We start from the raw sequence: 19,526 nt of genomic DNA, 5'->3' as shown, positions 1-19,526 counted from the left end.
GAGTAAAAGTACAAAAGTATTGGCATCAAAATGTACTTAGAGTACCAAAAGTAAAATTACTAAAATATTTGAAAATAGCAGATCTACAAGCTCACAACGCGTCGCATCGCGGCGCGTTGTGAGCTTGTCAAATAGACTAGGTATAAAATAGGGCTAAAGTGGTTAATGTATGTTTCATAATATAATAATGTATATCTGAAATGTAACTAGTAACTACAGTTTTCAAATAATTGTAGTGGAGTAAAAGTACAATATTTGCCTCTGAGATGTAGTGGAGTAGAAGTAAAAGTATTGGAAAATACCTCAAAATTGTACTTAAGTACAGTACTTGAGTAAATGTACTTAGTTACTTTACACCACTGCTCTCCCCTGTTGAAGACCCTGTGTGTGTGTGTGTGTGTGTGTGTGTGTGTGTGTGTGTGTGTGTGTGTGTGTGTGTGTGTGTGTGTGTGTGTGTGTGTGTGTGTGTGCACGTGTGTGTGTGCACATATGTGTGTGTGTGTGTGTGTGTACCTGTCTACAACCCGCCGTGCTCCTATCAGAGAGGTGATCCCACTGGGACAGACCAGCACGATCTCCACGTTGCCGCGGCACGGGTGGTTGATGGTCACGGTGACGGACACGTGCTCCAGGGTCCTCATGCCCGACTCGTTCAGGTCGGCCGCGCTGACTGCAGGACACCATGACACAGCAGTTCAGACCAAAGGTTAACAGTATAGTTCATCAACAAAACATAAACAAAACAAACTACAGTTAGTTCATAGGATGTGTGTGTGTGTGTGTGTGTGTGTGTGTGTGTGTGTGTGTGTGTGTGTGTGTGTGTGTGTGTGTGTGTGTGTGTGAGTAGTAGAGCAGTGGTTCTCAACCTATTCAGGCTGCGACGGCCCAAAATAAACATATTTGAACCAGTGTTGATTTCGTTGACTAAAACCATGATGAAAAATGTTGGTCGACTACCTTTTTTCACTGACAAAAACTAAATAAAAACTAACCTATGATGACTAAAACTAAGACTAAATATATTGACAAGTGTGTCAACAAATAAGTTATTTTATGTTTGGTTGCGCTCGGGTGTTGCGCTCTGAAAATAGCAGATCTACAAGCTCGCGACGCATTGTGAGCTTGTAGATCTGCTATTTTCAAATGGCCGAAATGTATATAGGGCTGAAGTGGTCAATGTATGTTTTGTAATAATAATCAAACTCTACAAAGTAACTAGTAACTAAAGTGTGCAAATAATTGTAGTGGAGTAAAAGTACAATATTAGCCTCTGAGATGAAGTAAAAGTATTGGAAATTGGAAATACTCCAGTAAAGTAAAAATACCTCAAAGTGTACAGTACAGTACTTGAGGAAAAAAAACATTTTAGAGGTATTAAAACGGTCTAAAATCCTTAACTTAAACTGTCCCTTTAGAAATGTGCAGATAGACATGAGAGAAATGTTGTTGTTATGACTGATTTAAACTCAGTGTCGCTTTGCCGAAAAGAACAGCTGTCGCATCGACGCATCGTCAGCTTGAAGATCTGTTGTTTTCGGTAAGCTCAACACAGCCTATTGCTCAGACTGGCAGCGTCCAAATCCAATTTCTGGGCATACCGATCCAGATTGGAAACACGTTGCTTTTTATAATCAGGTCCGGACAACAAGAAAACATTCAAACCACATTGTGACGTAGACACTTTGAAATGCCATTCAAGTGGAATTGCTATAGAGACATGTCTCACTCAGTTTATATCCATAATAGTCAGTGAGAGAGACACAGCAATCAGTGTTGCTGGATTTTAAGGGAGAAATAAGCAACCAGGTCTATTAAAACAAGCCCAAAAGAAGCGACTGGGGCCACATGAGCGCACACACACACACACACACACAAGTTCTCAAATTCTGCCCGAACCCCACCCTACCCGATGGGCCCAAAATCTATGCTAATTATTCGGGCCGGGCTGAGCCTCGGGTATCGAATAAACAAGATCCAATAAGACAAGAGCTCGTAAAACGAATTGACAACAAGTAGGCAAGGCAAAGAGGAAGGGTCAGGGTAGTGTTTCCTGAAGAGGTGGGTTTTCAGCCTGTGGTGAAAGATGGGCAGTGACTCTGCTGTCCTGACATCAGTGGGGAGTTCATTCCACCACTGTGGGGCCAGAACAAAAGAAAACAGTGACTGTGTAGATCGGCAAGAAGGACCACTGAGCGACGAGACAACCAGTCGCCCCAAGGCGGCAGACCAAAGTGGTTGGGCAGGGGTGTAAGCCTCGACCATAGCCTGGAGGTAAGAAGGAGCTGTTCCTTTCACTGCCCTATAGGCACAAAATAATCTATTTCCCCCAAAAAAATAATTTCGGTAAGGCCGACGGAAATGTCAGTGGATGTGTTGGATGCAGCTCAAAGTGAACTTTACTCATCAGGTATCTAGTTTGTCGCCGTCCGACCTTCCTATCCGTCAATCGAAAATCGGCGATCGAGAATCGGCAAAAGTGGATGTTTTCAAGATGTTTGGGCCATTATCTCTAGAACAGAAGGTCCAATCTGCTCAGTTCAAAGCTTGCTGGATGCGTGACTTTGAGGAAATTAACTCTATAAACGCCATTGACTCGAAAACGCGTCAATAACTACTTAATCCACCCACGCCATTGACGCGTTTGACGCGTTGGATTTGCGTTCATTGTTTAATCTCTGATCGCGCTATGCTGCTTAAAATTCAATGTTATTCTCGAGTTCCACTTACTTCACCCATATCTGCATCCGGTTTCATGTCCTGGGTTCCGTTTCCGGTTTTTGATTATTTTCCCCCGGTCATTTCGTCCAAAATAGGTAAACAAACGGTTTTTCACACGGTATGACGGACAAACGGACAGTTTCTCTTCTATAATCTATGGTCTGGGTGACGATCAGTCATCGCCGTCGTGTATCACAACGTAATTTTGACGATCAAAACAATCTGGGAGGACGTCACATCCGTTTTCATGGTTTTCCCTGTCTAATCGCTCAAGAAGGGTGAGAGAGACACCAGGAGCTGATCAAGCTATCATGTGCTGCTCTCTGGTGGCGGATTTGTGCGGCGTCTTTAAAAAACAGTCTGATCAATTATTTTCATGAACATTTTCAAAATATAAAAATAAAAAAAACACGAAAATTGCTGGCAATGGGGGAGTACTTTATGAAAATACTCTGGCATTCAAAGAGTTAAGCAAAATAAGACACATTTTCAGGTTTTTGGGCCTACACCCGTTGAGAACTCTAACACGCACGCACACACACACACACAATTTGTTTTAATTTATTGAATTAATCTTTCTTTAATTTGCAATAATTCAACTGTATGGCATGCTAATGTTTTGAGAAATATTGTATTTTATTACTACACAATAGTAAATAAAACATTCTACACAATAAATAAACATATGTATGGGTCCATATCTCAATATGGACCCATTATAGTGATGGGCTTTTGCCATAGTTTTGCCATAATCATGTTGCTCTACAACGGAGGCACAGCCATGACAGCAATGGTACAAAAAATGTTTCAAAAAATGTATATATATATTTTTTTAAATTAATCATTTTCCGTCTTTCGGTATTCTGTTTTCGGCCAGGTGTTTCCTATATTCGGTTTTCGGTTTCGGCCAAGAATTTTCCATTCGGTGCATCCCTAGATAAAATGGCTAAATTGTAATAGTAGTGCGTATCTATCCATCTAAGTGATGACTGTTCCAACTGCCTCCCTCCAGTTCCAGGTTTTGTGTGTCCAGTACAGTAAGTGTTGCTGGTATTTCCTGCTGCTCTGCCTGCTAATGGGTCTCCCTGGAGCTCCCTGACCATGTAGGGCAACACACACACACACGTACACACACACACACACACACACACACACCCCCCCCCCCCCCCCTCAGTGTTTATTTAAATGTGACAAATGGAACCAAACGGTGTGCTTCTGGGTCCATGTATAACTGTAATGATGATGTAAGAGCGTCCAACACGCTGATGGACCATACATGCTGTAAACAGTCGCACCATATGGGCTGGGCTGAGTGAGCCTGTGTCACAGCTCATATGGATGGAGAGGGAGAGAGAAACAATGGACTGAAATCAGCCCCTGAAATCAGGGTCTGGTGACAATGTAGAAGGCGGGGTTTTCTGGGTTGAAAATCTGACCCAATCGGGATTATGTTAATCAATTCAGTATAAATTGAACCAATCGCTAAAGAGTCCCACTTTGGCCACACCCCCATCTCAGAAAAGGGCTGCACTGAGAGGGCTTTCAGACTGAGGCCACGTTTAGACGATAACGCTCTCTAGTGAAAACGTTGCGTTGCCGTTGCGTTCTTCTCACTTTTTATTTTGCCTTTAGACGGTGATGCACCACTGATTGAAAACGCTGTAGTGTGCACAGCTGATCTGTGGGTTGCCATGTCTGCTTATTATAAGCGACTTTGGGCTTGTTTTTCCTGTAAAGTTGCTTGTAAATATAGGTTGTTGCGTGTTGCGAGCAACAACCAATGATGCGCGTCTGTGAGCTTGTAGATCGGCTATTTTCAAATAGCCAATGTACTCTATAGGTTTAAAGTGCTAATGTGGCCTAGTCGCCTCTTTAGGGCTTGTTTTCATAGAACTGGCTGCTTATTTCTCTCACAACATCTGGCAACAACACACGTTTTGCCGTTTCCTCCGTTTACATGGAAACGGACGCGGAGCGTTGTCAAAGATTTCCACTCTGGAAGGTGGTTTCACTTAGCTGCGGATTCAACCCCCGAAAACTTTATTTTGCTGTTTTCTCAAGAGACTGTTGTCGTGTAAAGGGGGCCTGAATAATGGAGTGAAACCAAATGAACGTTCAGGTTGAGTGTCAGGCTAGCAGTGAGCGCTCGGGGGGTTGAGTGCCTTGCTCAATTTGACACATTGATGAGGGCTGGAATTGAACCTGGGACCTTTGGCTTTGACCTATTAACACATTCACTGCCATAGAGACACACGGCCGGAAGCGGAAGGCCTACAAATTCACGCCCACTTTTGAGACAGCGCCGCTACTCGAGGTCCGTTAGAACGATGAACTGCAGCTGCCAATGCAATCTCTATGAGAGGCATTGTAAAATACCGTAATTTCACTGGCTAACTACTGAGGCTGTAGCGATTTTTTTTGTGTTCTAATAAACTGTCCCATTTGTTTAATTGATCCTTTTTAATGTCCCATATCTGTCATCTCGATATACTACCCACAATATACTATAATATACTCCATCAGTGTGTCAAAAGTTCTAGCTTCTGAAATCTTACGTTTAAGTGGTCGCATGGTATATACGTCACGGACGCATCCCTTGAGGTTTTCAATACCCAGAAAACCGGCGAAAGTGGCCGTTTTCAATATGTTTTGGTCATTATCTCTGGAACAGAAGGTCCAATCTGCTCGGTTCAAAGCTTGTTGGATGCGTAACGTTGAGGACATTAAGCACAGTCACATTTTCGGGTCAGTTTTTAGGGGAGGCGAGATATCTTAGTTGGGCAGGCGACTGCCTGTCCTGCCTCTACAGTGGATACGCCATTGCTCGGCGCTCGTAAAGACAGTGATGTCACTGAAATGCGACAACTTGTCTGTCTGCAGTCTACCCTCTGCTGTGTTAACATTATGGGTAACTCGTTAAAGTGGCAAATTAAATGTGAAACACATCAACTATTAAGAAAACAAGAAGATATGTTGACAAAGACACTCCATACATTTGGAAACATATTTTTATCTAAATCAATATCGTCTCCTGTTAATGTAGGAATATTTTAAAGGTAGGCTAACTCTCATATCCTCTCATAGGGAATGCATTGGCAGCTGCAGTTCATCGTTCTAACGGACCTCGAGTAGCGGCGCTGTCTCAGAAGTGGGCGTGAATTTGTAGGCCTTCCGCTTCCGGCCGTGTGTCTCTATTGACAGACATATATATATATATGAAATAAAATAAATATATATATATTTTTTTTGGGGGGGACGTCCAGAACCCAAGATAACGTGATCCGAAGATTTACTGCTCCATTCACTTCCTGGTTAACTTATTAGTTTAAAATCCTGTATCTCGGCTCCTGTGTTTTCCTATGTATTTTTGGCGAAACATGTTATTTTCAACTGGGTATAACAAGAGAACGGGAGGTCGCGATGACATTTTTTCCCCCCCGGAAGCACAGTGATTTCCTCTGTGATTAGTAACCATCAGGGGATCGATCATACTGGAGATAAATATTCTGTGGTTCTTGAAAAAATTGTCAGAATGCTTAAAAATGCTGGCAGAAGCTACCTGCCAGCATTAGAAAGCCCCTGGCAGTGAATGTGTTAAGAGAATAACTAGTTAAAAGGCAAAAGACTAAGCAAAGAAAACATTCAAATTAAAAGGCAGAGAGGGCGATTGGAATTTGGTGGGGAATGCAAGTCTGAAAAGGTGGGTTTTGAACAAGGAGCGAGAGCTGGGAGTGAGTTCCAAAGGGAGGGTGGGGGGGGGGGCTGTGACTGAGAAAGCCCCGTCACCCCAGGTTTGTTTCTTTGTCCTGGGAAAGATGTTTTTCTACTGGAATGAATGTACCAGAGTTAAGCATGAATGTACCAGAGTTAAGCATGAATGTACCAGAGTTAAGAAATGTACCAGAACGCATCTGTGTCATTTTTATAGATTTCTTTGGGCTATTCAAAAAAATTGTAGATCTACAAGCTCATAGCGCGGCACCGAGTGCTATGAGCTTGTGGATCTGCTTTTTTTTTTTTTATTGAAAATGTCTCCTAAATCCTAAAAAGTATTTTGTTTTTTAAACATAATTTATGTTGCTATAATTTCAATGGTTCTCAAACATTTTTCAAGTCAAAGGACCACCCAAAATGATATGTATTTGGCCGCGGACCCTCATCTCAGAATGTGTTGCTCCAGGGACCCCCCCAGAAGCAAAGATTTGAGTTTGCTTTAAGAAAACAAACATATATATTCAAAGATTTGCACACATTTTCAAGATTTTTCAAAAAATAGCAGATATACAAGCTCATAGCGCGGCCCTCTGTGCCACACTAAATGACACAGATGCGTTCCCGGACTTAATGGAGTAAGAATGAATGTACCAGAGTTAAGAATGAATGTACCAGAGTTAAGCCCAGAGACTACAGAGCCTCCTGACAAACTCCTGCATGCACACAGCCCTGAACTATCTATGCTACACACACTGTTACATGGAAATTCACGTTGCCAGTAGCAAATGGCAAGCGCGCACGCAAGCACACACGTACGTTCGTCTCTGGCTGTGCTCCTGACCACAGATATGCTATAAAAGACAGATGAGTGGATATCATGATGAGGTCACTGTGTGTGTGTGTGTGTGTGTGTGTGTGTGTGTGTGTGTGTGTGTGTGTGTGTGTGTGTGTGTGTGTGTGTGTGTGTGTGTGTGTGTTCACACAGGAGCATGGGAGTAAAAAGGACACAAAAAGAAAAAAAAAGGAAAAAGAAAGAAAGAAGAAAGAAAGAAAGAAAGAAGGATGAAGTGAGAGCAGGGATGTGTCAGGCAGCACACAGAGCAGAGAACATGACCTTATAAGGACATGCAGCAGGGGGAGGGAGGGAGGAGGGGGAGGGGCTGGATATAAACACTGCACTGTTAACTCTATGCGCACACGTGCACACACACAGTGATACACACACACAGTGATACACACACACACACACACACACACAGTGATACACACACACACACACACACAGTGATACACACACACAGTGATAGACACACACACAGACAGACAGTGATAGACACACACAGACAGTGATAGACACACACAGACAGTGATAGACACACACACACACACACACACACACACACACACACACACACACACACACACACACACACACACACACACACACACACACACACACACACACACACACACACACACACACACACACACACACACACACACACACACACACACACAAAATGGTTTGCAATTTTTTTAAAACTATGACCCTGAAGCCGATAAAATAGCAGATCAACAAGCTCAAAATGACAAAGACAGACAGTTGGGTAGAAACAAACAGACAGACAGACAGACAGACAGAGTAAGTACCATTCCAGGTGGGGAACAGTTTTTCAGGATAGGTTAAAATAATTTGTTCCTCCTTCATCACTGGACTCTGATAGGATACCAGGAATGGTACCGACTCCCACACCTGAGAGAGAGAGAGAGAGAGAGAGAGAGAGAGAGAGAGAGAGAGAGAGAGAGAGAGAGAGAGAGAGAGAGAGAAAGAGAGAGAGGTTTCAGATATTATAAACTCTTTATTAAAACCACATCTTTCCAATTCAGCTCATATTATCACAAAAGTTAACCAATTCAGTTCAGTTTCCATTAGAATAAAATAACCGGCTCTCCGCCCCCTTCCTGTGGCGAGCACTACACCCTCTCAACAGCCCAGATGTAATTGAAACCTTCCAGATCGTTCGTTAACTTATAGTAGGCATTCTCAACTCTAAGTTAACTTATACTGTAGTAGGCATGCTCAACTCTAAGTTAACTTATACTGTAGTAGGCATGCTCAACTCTAAGTTAACTTATACTGTATTACATGCTCAACTCTAAGTTAACTTATACTGTAGTAGGCATGCTCGACTTGGGCAGCTACCATCCCTGTTAAAACAATGCACTGGATCTGTAGACCAGTGGCAGAAAAAGTACTCAAGTGTTTTACTCAAGTAACAATATCAATACTGCAATATAGAAGTACTCGGTTACAAGTAAAAGTCCGGAATTCAAAATTTACTTGAGTAAAAAGTACTTAAGTATTGGTATTGGTACCACAAGTAAAAGTACTAAAATGTTTGGAAATGCGACGCGTTGTGAGCTTGTAGATCTGCTATTTTCAAATAGCCTAGGTATAAAATAGGGCTAAAGTGGTTAATGTATGTTTTATAATAATAATTTACATCTGCAAAGTAACTAAAGTTTTCAAATAATTGTAGTGGAGTAAAGAACAATATATAGACATAGACAAACAGAGAGACAAACAGAGACAGAGAGAGACAAACAGAGACAGAGAGAGACAAACAGAGACAGAGAGAGACAGAAACAGGCAGAGAATAACGTTGATAATTAGCTGAACAGTAATTGGCTGTACATCAAGAATCAATCCAGAAGGTTTTATTGGTCACTAACTTATAAAAGTACATGCTGTTGGGACTCGTTCTGCTAACAATTGTGCAACATCCTCAACATAATAATATTAAGTGTCAGGGGTGTGCCGATATATCGTCCCACGATATATCGCGATACGTTTTCGTGACGATATGTATCGTTTTGGGGGGAAAAAAATATTGTTTTGAGAAAAAATTATAATAATAATGTTTTTGTATTTGTTTGCATTTGCTTTCCCCCCCCAATATATATTTTCATAATAAAAAAGTGCCATGTATCGTATCGATGTCGTGAGCCCAATATTGTATTGTATCGTTTGCTGAAATCGGCACACCCCTATTAAGTGTGTGTGTGTGTGTGTGTATGTATATATATATATATATATATATATATATATATATATATATATATATATATATATATATATATAGCTGTGTTGGCTTCATCAGGTGCTATATAGCACCTGATGAAGCCAACACGTTGAAGCGCGTGGTGGTCCAGCCTGGGACATGCCCGTAGGACTGGTTGTTAGAGCGGATTTCGACAACTTGGGATGCCCAGAAACGAGGCAGGAGGGCTGGCAGAGTGTTGTGCTGTCTCTGCTATGATCGTCAGCCGCCATGCGGAGACACTGCTGCTTGTGTCCATGGAGGGCTGGGTCACATGACGTGTGTGCGTGTGTGTAGATGTGTGTGCGTGTGTGTGCGTGCGTGTGCAGGTGTGTGTGTGTGTGTGTGTGTGCGTACCTTGGCGGCGTTGACCAGTCTCCAGGCGTTGAGGAGACCAAACCCATGCTGGTGACTGTGATGGAAGCCTGCTCCATTCTGCATCCAGTCTGCACTAAGGTCATACTACACACACACACACACACACACACACACACACGCACACGCACACGCACAATCAATGAGAATCAGAATCATCTTTATGGTCACATCACAGGTTTACAGGAGTAAAACAGTGGGCGATATTTGTTTTTGTGCAAAACTCCATAGTTTGTTGTTTTTGTTTTTCCATAAAAAAAAGAAGAGGGTGGGGGAGCAAGGGGGGAAAGATATCTATACATTTACAAAGCATATCCATCCATACAGTATGCACAGGGTTAAACAACAAAAAATGGGATTGGTCTTCAAAAATTGTAAATGCAAACTTGCCTGATATGCCCCCTATTCCCGCATATCTGAGTAAATACCAAAAAGTTAGCGACACCCACAGCCACAAAACTAGAGGGAGTGTTAAAAACGATCTGGTACCACCCACCCACAAAACAAACATGGGCAAATCCTGCCACCCAGGTTTGGAATAGTCTAACCCAGAGGTCTTCAACAGGGGGTCCGCGACCCCTAGGGGGTCCTCGAAATTGTTCTTTGATTAAACAATATTCTAGTTTGAAAATAAAAAACATATTTTTTCCCCCAAAATGTCAAATTGTCTTTAAACATAACATGAATCCATAGCAAACAGATAAATGGAGGCACAATGCACAATAACATGATATGTTTATACATATCTGAGCACTGAGCACCGAGCACACTATGGGCATCATAAAATAAAGAAAAACATTTTCTTTAAGTCTCGTCTAAGGAGTTTTTCCTATACTTTCATGTAGTGAGCGAGTCTCCTTGTCAGCCTATACATATTTTGTAGAGAATTTTTTTTTTGCACACCTACTGGGGCAGGTGCGTATAGGAGCAGGCAATATAAAACACAATTGTACACATAAATATACAATATATGTGGTAGCCCCCCCTACCCTATGAGGTAGGGGGTCCCTGCTCCATCTCCCCATCAGTTTTGGGGTCCCTGGCCTGAAAAGGTTGAAGACCCCTGGTCTAACCCCTTCCCTCAAAAAGTGCAGTTCGCTGGGCTCTTTTCAAACAGCCCTGACAATTCACCTTTCAGGAGGCCAAGAAAGGAGGTAGTACTATTTTCCCGTTAGACAGACGACCCCCCACCCCCCTCTGTTCTTGTACATATAGTTTTTTCTTTTATCCGCCTTTTTTATTATTTTTGAGTGGTGCTAGCCACTCCAAGGAGTGACTTTGTCCTGGTGTGTGTCTGTGTGTCTGTGTGTCCGTCCGTCCGTCCGTATGAGCCTCTCTGTATGTTTGAGCACAGCCTCAACAGCTGCGGCTGATTGCAACACAAAGATGCAACCAGTTACACTAATTATACACACACACTCACACACACACTCACACACACACACACACTTTTGAGTAAAAATACTTAACATGAGTAAAAATACTTAAAATGAGTAAAAATACTTAAATATTAGTAAAGACACTTTAAAGTTCCTAAACTGAGTAAAAATACTTAAAATGAGTAAAAATACTTAAAATGAGTAACAACACTTAAAAGATGTTAAAATGAGTAAAAACACGTACAAATCAGTAAAAACATTTTAAAGTACTTAAAATGAGTAAAAATACTTTGAAGTCATCAAAGTCTGTAAAAACTAACTAACGAAATGAACTCATGAAAGGCACCACTCTCTTCACATTGGGTGTGATTTTTTTATTTTGATTGATATTTGAACTGTGGTGCCACTATATATGCCTATGAATTGAATATCAAGGACCTCGTTGCATACAAGACCGCAAGGACTTTTATGAACGGACCTTTTAGACAAAGTGTTTTGAATGTAACTGTGCCGTTTTACATTTTTGCCTAATCAAATATTCAATCCATCAATACACAAGGTTTAGACATAAGGTGCATGAACATACTGTAGCAGCTGATATATACTGTACATGATATAGACAAGAAGGTGCAAGCAGCACACACAATTCAATGGGCTTTATTGGCATGAGAAAACATACTTTTAACCCATTAAGACCTGAGGCCATTCTTTAAAAAAAATCTAAATCCTAACAGTTTTTTGAAAAAAATATAAAAAATAGCAGATCTACAAGCTCGTAGCGCGGCACTCGCGCTATGAGCTTGTATATCTGCTATTTTTGAATAGCCAAAGACATCTAAAGTGACACAGATGCGTTCCAGGTATCAATGGGTTAAATTGCCAAAGCAGACACAAAGCACACACACACACACACACACACACACACACACACACACACAGAATAGTGTGTCAGTGTCAAACAAACATAGTGAAAATAGCTGCATCTACAATGCGTCGTGTCACATTGTGAGCTTGTAGATTGGCTTTTTTTTTCTCTTGAAAACATTTTGAAAAAAACAAGGTGACATTTCAAGATTATGTTTATGATAATCAATTAGTTTGATTGATTACCGCAAACCTTGAAGGGATAGTTCACCCAAAAATGTTTTTCTATGGATTAGTCACCCCATGGAGACATGAATTCATGGATATTTTTTTTGTTTTTAGCAATAATTTGATGACCAGCAGCGGTTCCGAAAACAGACACAAAGGAGACTCTTTGTCTCTCCAACCAGAACCGCTGCCTACTGGTCATCAAATATTTGGCTTAAGAATGCGACAAAAACTAAAAAATATCCATGAGGGTGGGGTGAAAAAAAAAGTAATTTTGGGGTGAAGTATGCCTGGAACTGTGTCATTTTTAGATTTGAGCTAAAAAGCATTATTTAGCACTTTGGGCTATTCAAAAATATCAGATCTACAAGCTCATAGCGCGGCACCGAGTGCCGCGCTACGAGCTTGTAGATCTGATATTTTTGAAAAATCGTGAAAATGGGTGCAAATCTTTGAATATATTTTTAAAGAGAACATTTTTAACTCAAATCTTTGCTTCTGGGGGGTCCCTGGAACAAAATATTTTGATGGGGGTCCGCGGCCAAATACATATCATATTGGGGGTCCTTGACATGAAAAAGATGGAGCACCACTGATATAGAAACATACGTTTTTCAGAATACTGTTGAGATTTAGGAGACATGTAGAATCGGCTTCAGGTCTCAATGGGTTAAGAATGCGACAAAAACAAAAAAATATCCATGAGGGTGGGGTGAAAAAAAAAGTAATTTTGGGGTGAAGTATGCCTTTAAGTTCATGCAAACGCGCGCACACACACGCACACACACACACGCACACACACACACACACACACACACACACACACAGGGATAAAGCAGCAGGTGTGTACCTTGGTAGCGGTGTAAGTGATGATGTGCTGGACGTCTCTCCAGGTCAGACAGGGTCGGACCTGGAGCATCAGCGCCACCATGCCGGCGGCCAGGGGCGCTGCAGCCGACGTGCCCGTGTGCCCGTCTGTACAGCCTGTCCCCTGCTGCATGGACCAGTCTGACGTCACCTACACACACACACACACACACACACACACACACAAGCGGTCAGAGAAAGGCTGATACCTGGGGTCAGTGGTGGAAAAAGTACTCAAATTCTTTACTTAAGTAAAAGTACCAATACTGCAATATAAAAATACTCTGTTACAAGTAAAAGTCCAGAATTAAAAATTTACTTGAGTAAAAGTACAAAAGTATTGGCATAAAAATGTACTTAAAGTACCAAAAGTAAAAGTACTAAATATTTGAAAATAGCCGATCTACAAGCTCACAACGCGTCGCATCGCTTGTAGATCTGCTATTTTCAAATAGCCTATGTATAAAATAGGGTTAAAGTGGTTAATGTATGTTTCATTATATCATAGTTTATATCTGAAAAGTAACTAGAAACTAAAGTTTTCAAATAATTGTAGTGGAGTAAAAGTACAACATTTGCCTCTGAGATGTAGTGGAGTAGAAGTAAAAGTATTGGAAATTGGAAATACTCAAGTAAAGTACAAATACCTCAAAATTGTACTTAAGTACAGTACTTAAGTAAATGTACTTAGTTACTTTCCACCACTGCCTGGGGTATTACAGTCAAGAAAATAAAATCTGTAGGAGTAATATAAAAAAAAATGTTTTGCACAAACAAGCCTCCTGGTGGCGCTACAGCCAATGATTTGGGGCAGAGGTTCTGAATTGGCATCGAGGGAGTGTGTGTGTGCACAGTTTCGCAGCGACCGGTGCCGGAGATTAGCTGCTCGCGGACGGACAGGACACACGGACGGAGGGACGGTGCAAAACATACTCTCTCGCCATGCCTTTCGGCCTGGCGGAGACAAAAATTCGTTCTAAACACAAGTTTAAATAAAGTCAAGTGGGTGGCAGAGTTCACACCACAGCTATAACAAAGACAAAGGTGAATCATATAGTTATAATTACAGTGCTGCAGTGTGAACGGCCCTTAACCCATTGAGACCTGAAGCCGATTCTACATGTCTCCTAAATCTCAACAGTATTCTGAAAAACGTTATGTTTCTATATCAGTGGTGCTCAATCTTTTTCATGTCAAGGACCCCCAAAATGATATTTATTTGGCCGCGGACCCCCATCTCAAAATATTTTGTTCCAGGGACCCCCAGAAGCAAAGATTTGAGTTGAAAATGTTCGCTTTAAAAAAAAATATATATATTCAAAGATTTGCACACATTTTCACGATTTTTCAAAAATAGCAGATCTACAAGCTCGTAGCGCGGCACTCGGTGCCGCGCTATGAGCTTGTATATCTGCTATTTTTGAATAGCCCAATGTGTAAAATAATGCTTTTTAGCTCAAATCTAAAAATGACACAGTTCCAGGTCTTAATGGGTTAACGATTACAGGCACAATAACTGCTTTCAGATCTAAATACATGGCCCAGCTGTGACAGGCCTGGTGGAGAGACGTGCCCAAACATAGTCAGAGAGGTGCTAGCTCTGGACGGCTTTCACACACACTGGAGAAGAAGAGGTGCTAGTAAGTACTGGGCCACGCATCAAACCACTGCCGTCAGACGGAAACCTTGTATCTCCACATTTAAACTTGTTACGTTCATTTCATAAATTAACACATTGACTGCCAGCATTAAAGCATCGTTTTTCATCCCCATGCCAGCGTTTTTTTTACCTTATATTGACGATCCACGGAGACCCACGGGCGCCGCGGTGTGTACACAGATGTAAACAAACGGGTGTCTGGGGGGTGGGGGAGGGTCTCCTCTATCCACCAGAACAAAAATGTTGTAACCGCAATCGGCCATTTTGTTCCTACCGGCCGTTGAATAAGGCTTGTTTTCACCATAGATATAGAAACCTAGATACCTCATTGGCCTCTGCAGTTCATTGTAACGACTGGTCTCTCAATACAAGGCTCTTCCGGGGGGCTGTTTGACTACTGACCAATCACATCACGTTAACTACTGGCCAATCACAGCGCGTCTAACTGACTAGTTGCTGCGCGGCTGCCTCTTAAGAAAAGACCCACCCCACCTGCCTCTGATTGGCCTACCGAACGCCCCCTTCTGTGACGCACACGGAAGTTTCCAGCTTCCCCCCGGAAGCATAGAGGAAGCGGAAGTGCGTCCGAGATGCCGACTTTTCAGAGCCAGAGGAGGCGTCTACCTTTATATGTCTATGGTTTTCACCACACAAAAAAAAAGTCAGAGCTACACGTGTTTTCCTACAACTTTTTATGGACGGAAGTGTCATCTTTTGGGATGATGTCACATCCTTCTTTCAGAGTCATGGGATCATTCCTAAGTTGTGTTAGAGCGCCCTCTTGTGGAATTAAAAAAATAATAACGAAATAGCCGATTGTAGATTTTTTTTTTTATATTTTGAAAGTGAAAGCGGTTAAAGCAGCAATATAGACCATATTCACACGGCGGCCATATTGCCATTAAGTCAATGAAATGCCACCCCAGTTGCCACCCCAGTTGCCACAGCAACGCAATGTTAAATTCCAAAATGGCCGCCGTGTGAATATGGTCTATGTAACTCTCCCCTTTTATCTCGGATTTGAACCCGGTTTCCTGCGCAAGTGCAGACATTTTGACCCTTAACCCATTTTGGGGCGGGAACCCCTATTTGTAACTATACGTTTCAGGACGGGAACCCCTCTTGGGGTTCTTGTTGCTATGTACAGTATATAGCAACATGCATTTGTTGTAATTTTTGAATAAATATTTGCAGTTTTTCAGAAAACTTAGGTTAGGATTTAGAAGGCATTTTTAGAATGGGCCTCAGGCAGTGGTGTAAAGTAACTAAGTACATTTACTCAAGTACTGTACTTAAGTACAATTTTGAGGTACTTTTACTTTACTGGAGTATTTCCAGTTGTCTATACTTTTACTTCTACTCCACTACATCTCAGAGGCAAATATTGTACTTTTACTCCACTACAATTATTTTAAAACTTTAGTTACTAGTTACTTTTCAGATATACATTATTACATTATAAAACATACATTAACCACTTTAGCCCTATTTCATACATAGGCTATTTGAAAATAGCAGATCTACAAGCTCACAACGCGTCGCATCGCGACGCGTTGTGAGCTTGTAGATCGGCTATTTTCAAATATTTAGTACTTTTACTTTTGGTACTTTAAGTACATTTTGATGCCAATACTTTTGTACTTTTACTCAAGTAAATTTTTCATTCTGGACTTTTACTTGTAACAGAGTATTTTTATATTGCAGTATTGGTACTTTTACTTAAGTAAATAATTTGAGTACTTTTTCCACCACTGGCCTCAGGTCTGAATGGGTTAAGCTAATAGAGCCTGCCTGTTTGCTCAGAGGATAAATGGAATCTTGACCATCAGGTCAAAATTGGTGTCAGATCCTGTGTCTAGGTGAGACATGACCTTTGACACGATCTAAATGTCTCAATAGAAGAGCAGGGAGACAGCTTTAAAGGAGTAGCACCCAAAAAAATTACTTATTTTCTATCAATTACACACCGCATGAATCCTTGAATTCATGGAGTTTTTTTTTTGTTTTTTGTCACATTCCTGAGACATTAATTTGATGTCCGGGTCATCGGTCAGTAGGAGACTCAGCCGGTCATCAAATTGGCTCAGGAATGAGACAATAACAAAAACAAATCCATCAATTCAAGGCTTCATGGGGTGTGTAATTGATAGAAAATAAGTCATGTTTTTGTGTGAACTACTCCTTTAACCCATTAAGACCAGGGACGCATCTGTGTAATTTTAAGATTTATTTGGTTATTAAAAAAAATAGCAGATTTACAAGCTCATATTATTGCGGCACCGAGTGCCACGATATGAGCTTGTAGACATTGACATAGAAAAATATGTGCAATTCTTTGAATAACGTATTTTTAAAGCGAACATTTGTTACTCAAATCTTTGCTTCTGGGGGATTCTACAAATGTCTTCTAAATCCTAACAGTTATTTTTTGAAAAATCGTGTTTGCTATAATTTCAGTGGTTCTCAAAAAATGATATGTATTTGGCCGTGGACCCCCATCTCAAAACATGTTGTTCCAGGGACCCCCCAGAAGTTGTAACAGAGTTCAAAATGTTCACTTTAAAAAAGTATATGATATTCAAAGATTTACACACATTTTCACGATTTAAAAAAAATAGCAGATCTACAAGCATAGCTTGTAGATCTGCTATTTTTGAATAACCAAAGAAATCATAAAATGACACAGATGCGTTCCCAGTCTAAATGGGTTAAGAGCTTGTGTGACTAAATAATATCTACCTTTCCATAAAAAGCTATGGTCTCGGACATACGAGTTTTTTTCTGGCCCGACGGTGATGAAACGCAGTGAAAGAGGTGCTAGAACTGGCCAGGTACCAAAACACTAACAGTTAGAGAGAGAGAGAGAGGCAATTCACTGGAGCCAACACCAGCTTAGATTACACATACTGTAAATTATGTACACACGCACGCACACGCACACACCCCCCCCCCCCCACACACACACACACAAGAGTTTACATTATATTGTCAGGTGGAAACCTCACATGTCCAAAACCGTTCTTAATGAGGATTCAAATAAAAAAACAGCATAAGTAACAGATCTACAAGCTCAAAACCAGTTTTGAGCTTGTAGATCTGCTACATATAAAGATATTTTTTTTTGGGCTCTTATGCCTTTATTGACAGGATAGTAGGCTGACAGGAAATGATGAGAGATGGGGAGTGACATGCAGCAAAGGCCGTCGGGACTCGAACCCGCAACGTGCTGTCAGGCTACTTTGGAGCCTATAGTGCCCGGACCGCTACGCCAGCGGTCCGGGACCGGATCTGCTCCTTTTGAATGCTTTTGTGTGACGCTTGTAGTATGATCAAGTAGGGCACAACAAGTTAAGAATATGGAGATAAGAGGTTTCTGCTACGACAGCAACGATATCCAAACACAAACAGTCCATCACAGTCACCTTGGACCTCTGGCGCCAGCGTCACAGGGCTTTGAGGCTGAAGTTAACCCATTAAGACCGGGAACGCATCCTGTGTCATTTTAGATTTGAGCTAAACAAAAAAACATTGTTTTATGCTTTGGCTGTAAAAAAAATAGCAGATCTACAAGCTTATAGCGCGGCACCGAGTGCCGCGCTATAAGCTTGTATATCTGTTATTTTTTTGAAAAAATTGTGACAAATCTTTGAATATATATATTTTTTTTAAGCGAACATTAGTACTGTAACTGAAATCTTTGCTTCTGGGGTCCCTGGAACATAATGTTTTGAGATGGGGGTCCACGGCCAAATACACATCATTTTGGGTGGTGCCAAAAGACATTTGTAGAATCCCCAGAAGCAAAGATTTGAGTTTAAAAAAAATTGCTTAAAAATATATATATATAATAATATTATATATATATATATATATATATATATATATATATATATATATATACATATATATATACATATACATATACATATACATATACATATACATATACATATACATATATATATATATATATATATATATATACATATACATATACATATATATTCAAAGATTTGCACAAAATAATGTTCACGATTTTTTTTTAAAGAAGCAGATATTCGAGCGGCATAAGGTGTAGCTCTATGAGCTTGTAGATCTGCTATTTTTGAATAGCCAAAGAAATCTAAAATGACACAGTATGCATTCCAGGATTGAATGGGTTAACACATATTTACTGCAGCAGCTCTGACTCTGACATTGTTTGGATAAAACGGTTAATGCAGTCAGTGGTTCTCAAAGTAGGGATCCGGGAACCCCCCCGCCCAGCGGTCCTTGAGGGGGTTCCACGGTGGTCCACTAAAATGATTGACAGTTAGGAACCAAATGAACCCTCACAGTTCCATTTGGTAGACCTAGCATCAGTCTAAACAACCGAAAAATAGATATTTGTACGTTGAAACTACCGTACAGATCTCCTTCAGGCTGGGTTTGCTAGCCAGGTTCATAAGTTTGGGGTATTTGTAGTGCGCCCCCCCCCCCATTCCGGTTATTACAATGGCCCGGGGCACAGAGAAAAAAAGAGAAAAAACAAAGGACAAGACAAAGAACACTAGACTAGGACAACAAGAAGTCAGTCACCCTGTCAGTCAGTCACAACAGGACAGAGTAGGAACTAAACCC

General features: G+C 41.1%; 1 protein-coding gene across 1 annotated transcript in view; it reads right to left on the bottom strand.

Moving 5' to 3' along the window:
* Nucleotides 1–19,526, bottom strand: part of pcsk7 (proprotein convertase subtilisin/kexin type 7) — a gene marked incomplete at its 3' end in the record, with an annotated part of 64,933 nt that overhangs the window by 10,749 nt on the left and 34,658 nt on the right. The window contains exons 10-13 of the mRNA XM_080429297.1: nt 13,230–13,397; nt 9,891–9,995; nt 8,083–8,185; nt 514–670 (exon numbers count right to left, since the gene is read on the bottom strand). Coding sequence (XP_080285423.1) covers nt 514–670; nt 8,083–8,185; nt 9,891–9,995; nt 13,230–13,397 — 533 coding nt within the window. The remainder of the gene's footprint in view (nt 1–513; nt 671–8,082; nt 8,186–9,890; nt 9,996–13,229; nt 13,398–19,526) is intronic.

This window comes from Gymnoscopelus braueri, assembly GCF_963280865.1.
Source record: "Gymnoscopelus braueri genome assembly, chromosome: 5".
Taxonomy (NCBI): Eukaryota; Metazoa; Chordata; class Actinopteri; order Myctophiformes; family Myctophidae; genus Gymnoscopelus; species Gymnoscopelus braueri.
The sequence above is the reverse complement of the archived record's forward strand: the minus strand, read 5'-3'. Positions and strand labels throughout refer to the sequence as shown.